The sequence below is a fragment of the Penaeus vannamei genome, chromosome 41 (genome assembly GCF_042767895.1).
Source record: "Penaeus vannamei isolate JL-2024 chromosome 41, ASM4276789v1, whole genome shotgun sequence".
NCBI lineage: Eukaryota > Metazoa > Arthropoda > Malacostraca > Decapoda > Penaeidae > Penaeus > Penaeus vannamei.
This window is the reverse complement of record NC_091589.1, coordinates 15,454,626-15,457,125: the sequence shown is the minus strand read 5'-3', so window position 1 is coordinate 15,457,125 and position 2,500 is coordinate 15,454,626. Positions and strand designations below refer to the sequence as shown.

Here is a 2,500-nt window from a genome sequence, read left to right as displayed (position 1 = left end):
ATAAATAGATAGATTAACAAGCTGAATGAATAGATGTGTAAACAGACAAATAGATAAACAGACGATACACAAATAGATGAATGAATAGATGAATAATTAGGTAAATGAACAGATAAAGATAACAACGTGAGTAAACAACAACACGAGACAAGGGATGTGGTTGACGTGTCAGTTAAACATATTTCTTGCTTTGTGAAGTTATCCGAACTCATCCATTCCCGCTTTACTACACGCGACAGGAGTTACGACAGCATCCGGTCCGTATTCCTGCGCTTGATGTGGACATACATAACTCTCTTTGCTGAGTTGCCACGTCCATCGACTCTACTTCCGGTTGAAAAGAGGTTTAATGTATTTGCATAAAATAGGCGCTTGTACTGAATAGATCTTGTATCGCTGTCTTAACGTGAAGTTGTATTTGGTTTTGTTGTGGTTGTATAAAGCCTTTTTCGTTCCAGTTACCAATATTTGCCTGTAAAACAGTTCATAAAGGCGCCTGCCTTCTCCTCCTCCTGCCTTCTCCTCCTCCTTCCCACGGAGTCTTTGTCAGAACTCGTTATTTCCCCAAAATGTTTCTAAACGCAGACGTAGCCACTCCTTCAGGCTGTTTCGAAATCAGTAATACACTTCAACACACAACTCAGCAGGCTTAACACACACACCACACTCAACACACCGACACGACACACTTAACACACACGCACACAAACCACACTTAACACAAACTTTATCTTTAAAGACCGACCAGCTCTCCCGCTCTTCCCCGCAGGTCCTGACGAAGCTCCAGGATGAGCTGGTGCAGTACAAGTCGACCCAAGTGAGCGTGATGGAGCTCTCGCATCGCTCGAAGGACTTCGCGGAGATCATCGAGGGAGCCGAGAGGAACGTGCGAGAGCTCATGTGAGTGAGCTTTTGGTCGGGCGCTTCAGCTCCTTCACTGGCGCTGGTGCCTTAGGATCGTCGGCGGCGGCGGAGGCGTTATTTTGACGGCATTTTGAATATGTTTGTTGTGAATATCAATACCATAATCACCACCAACACCTTTATCACCATCAACACCATAATCATCATCAACACCATCATCACCACCACCATCAACATCATCACCACCAAATCCATTATCACTAACACTAAACTCACCACCACCACCATAAGAGCACCACCCACCATCACCACCAAATCTTATCATTCCTCTTACAATCATCATACACATCATTATCTAACCATTTACCTCGCACATATAATCACTAACTCATACAAACTACACGCCGATTTAGAAGCGATGACACAACAGAGAAACAGAAATATACAAGGAATTAACACAGAATTTCTCGGGCTCAGGAACGTGCCAGCCAACTACAAGGTCCTGTTCGTTCAAGGAGGAGGAACGGGTCAGTTTGCGGCCGTTCCTCTCAACCTGATGTCGAGAACGGGCAAGGCAGATTACATGGTCACAGGTGAGGGGTTTATTGAGGGGGGGGGGGGGATTACGTGGGTGATTTGCGATATTGGATAATTTAGGAGTATATTACTCTGTCGTTTTTTATTTCTATTTTTTCTTTACTCTCGGTCTCCTTTTGACTTTCTCTCTCTGATTCACTATATTTGCTGTCTGCATCTGTTCCTCCCTTCCATTCCCTTCCCCCTTTTTCCTTGCTCCTCATCTCACCTTTCTCCTTCCCTCCCTCCCTCCCCTCTCCTTCCTTCTCCCCTCTCCTTCCCTCTCCCCCTCCTACCTCCCACCTCCCTCTCTTCCTTCCCTCCCTCCCCTTCCCACTTCCCCTTTTCTCATTCCTCCTCGCCATTAACCCGCCCCCCCTCCCCCCTGCCCCAGGCTCGTGGTCCAGCAAGGCGGCCAAGGAAGCCAGCAAGTACGGCGCCGTGAACCTCGTGTTTCCCAAGCTGGAGAAGTACACGACCATCCCGGAGAAGTCGACCTGGAAACTCGACCCTGAGGCGGCCTACGTGTACTACTGCGCTAACGAGACTGTCGAAGGTAGTTGGGGAATGGCCTCGTTCTCGTGGTTTGGTTTCCTTTCAGTTGAAGATTTGTTTTAATGGTTTTTTTTCATATGAGATGTTCATGTTCTTAACAATGTTTTAAAGAAACAGGTAGTCGGGGATTTTTTTTCGTTGCTTGGTTTCTTTGATTTAATTTAAAAAAAATGATGGTTGCTGTTTTTTTTAGTTTTGTTTCTTTTATGTGTCACTTGGCTTTCATGTTCTCTTTATTAATGTTTTGATATAATATACTCTTCATTTCAGTCTTCCACACTCCATACAGTGCTTCAAACATACCTCCTTCTCAAATACTTCTTACACACATTCCACTCGAAAATACCAATCTCACACACGCTTCATACAAAAATTACTTCGTTTTCATACACTCCATATACATTTTTTTCTTACATAGTCCATAGACACACAACCACACTTCGTTCTCACACTCCTCATGTGCCTTCCAACTCTCAGCACTCCCCCTCAGCCACAGTCCGACTCA

At 45.1% G+C, this 2,500-nt stretch overlaps 1 protein-coding gene across 1 annotated transcript in view; it reads left to right on the top strand.

Moving 5' to 3' along the window:
- LOC113801308 (probable phosphoserine aminotransferase) overlaps nucleotides 1-2,500 on the top strand; it is an 18,342-nt gene that overhangs the window by 10,786 nt on the left and 5,056 nt on the right. Inside the window, exons 2-4 of the mRNA XM_070117612.1 lie at nucleotides 770-900; nucleotides 1,342-1,457; nucleotides 1,835-1,996. Coding sequence (XP_069973713.1) covers nucleotides 770-900; nucleotides 1,342-1,457; nucleotides 1,835-1,996 — 409 coding nt within the window. The remainder of the gene's footprint in view (nucleotides 1-769; nucleotides 901-1,341; nucleotides 1,458-1,834; nucleotides 1,997-2,500) is intronic.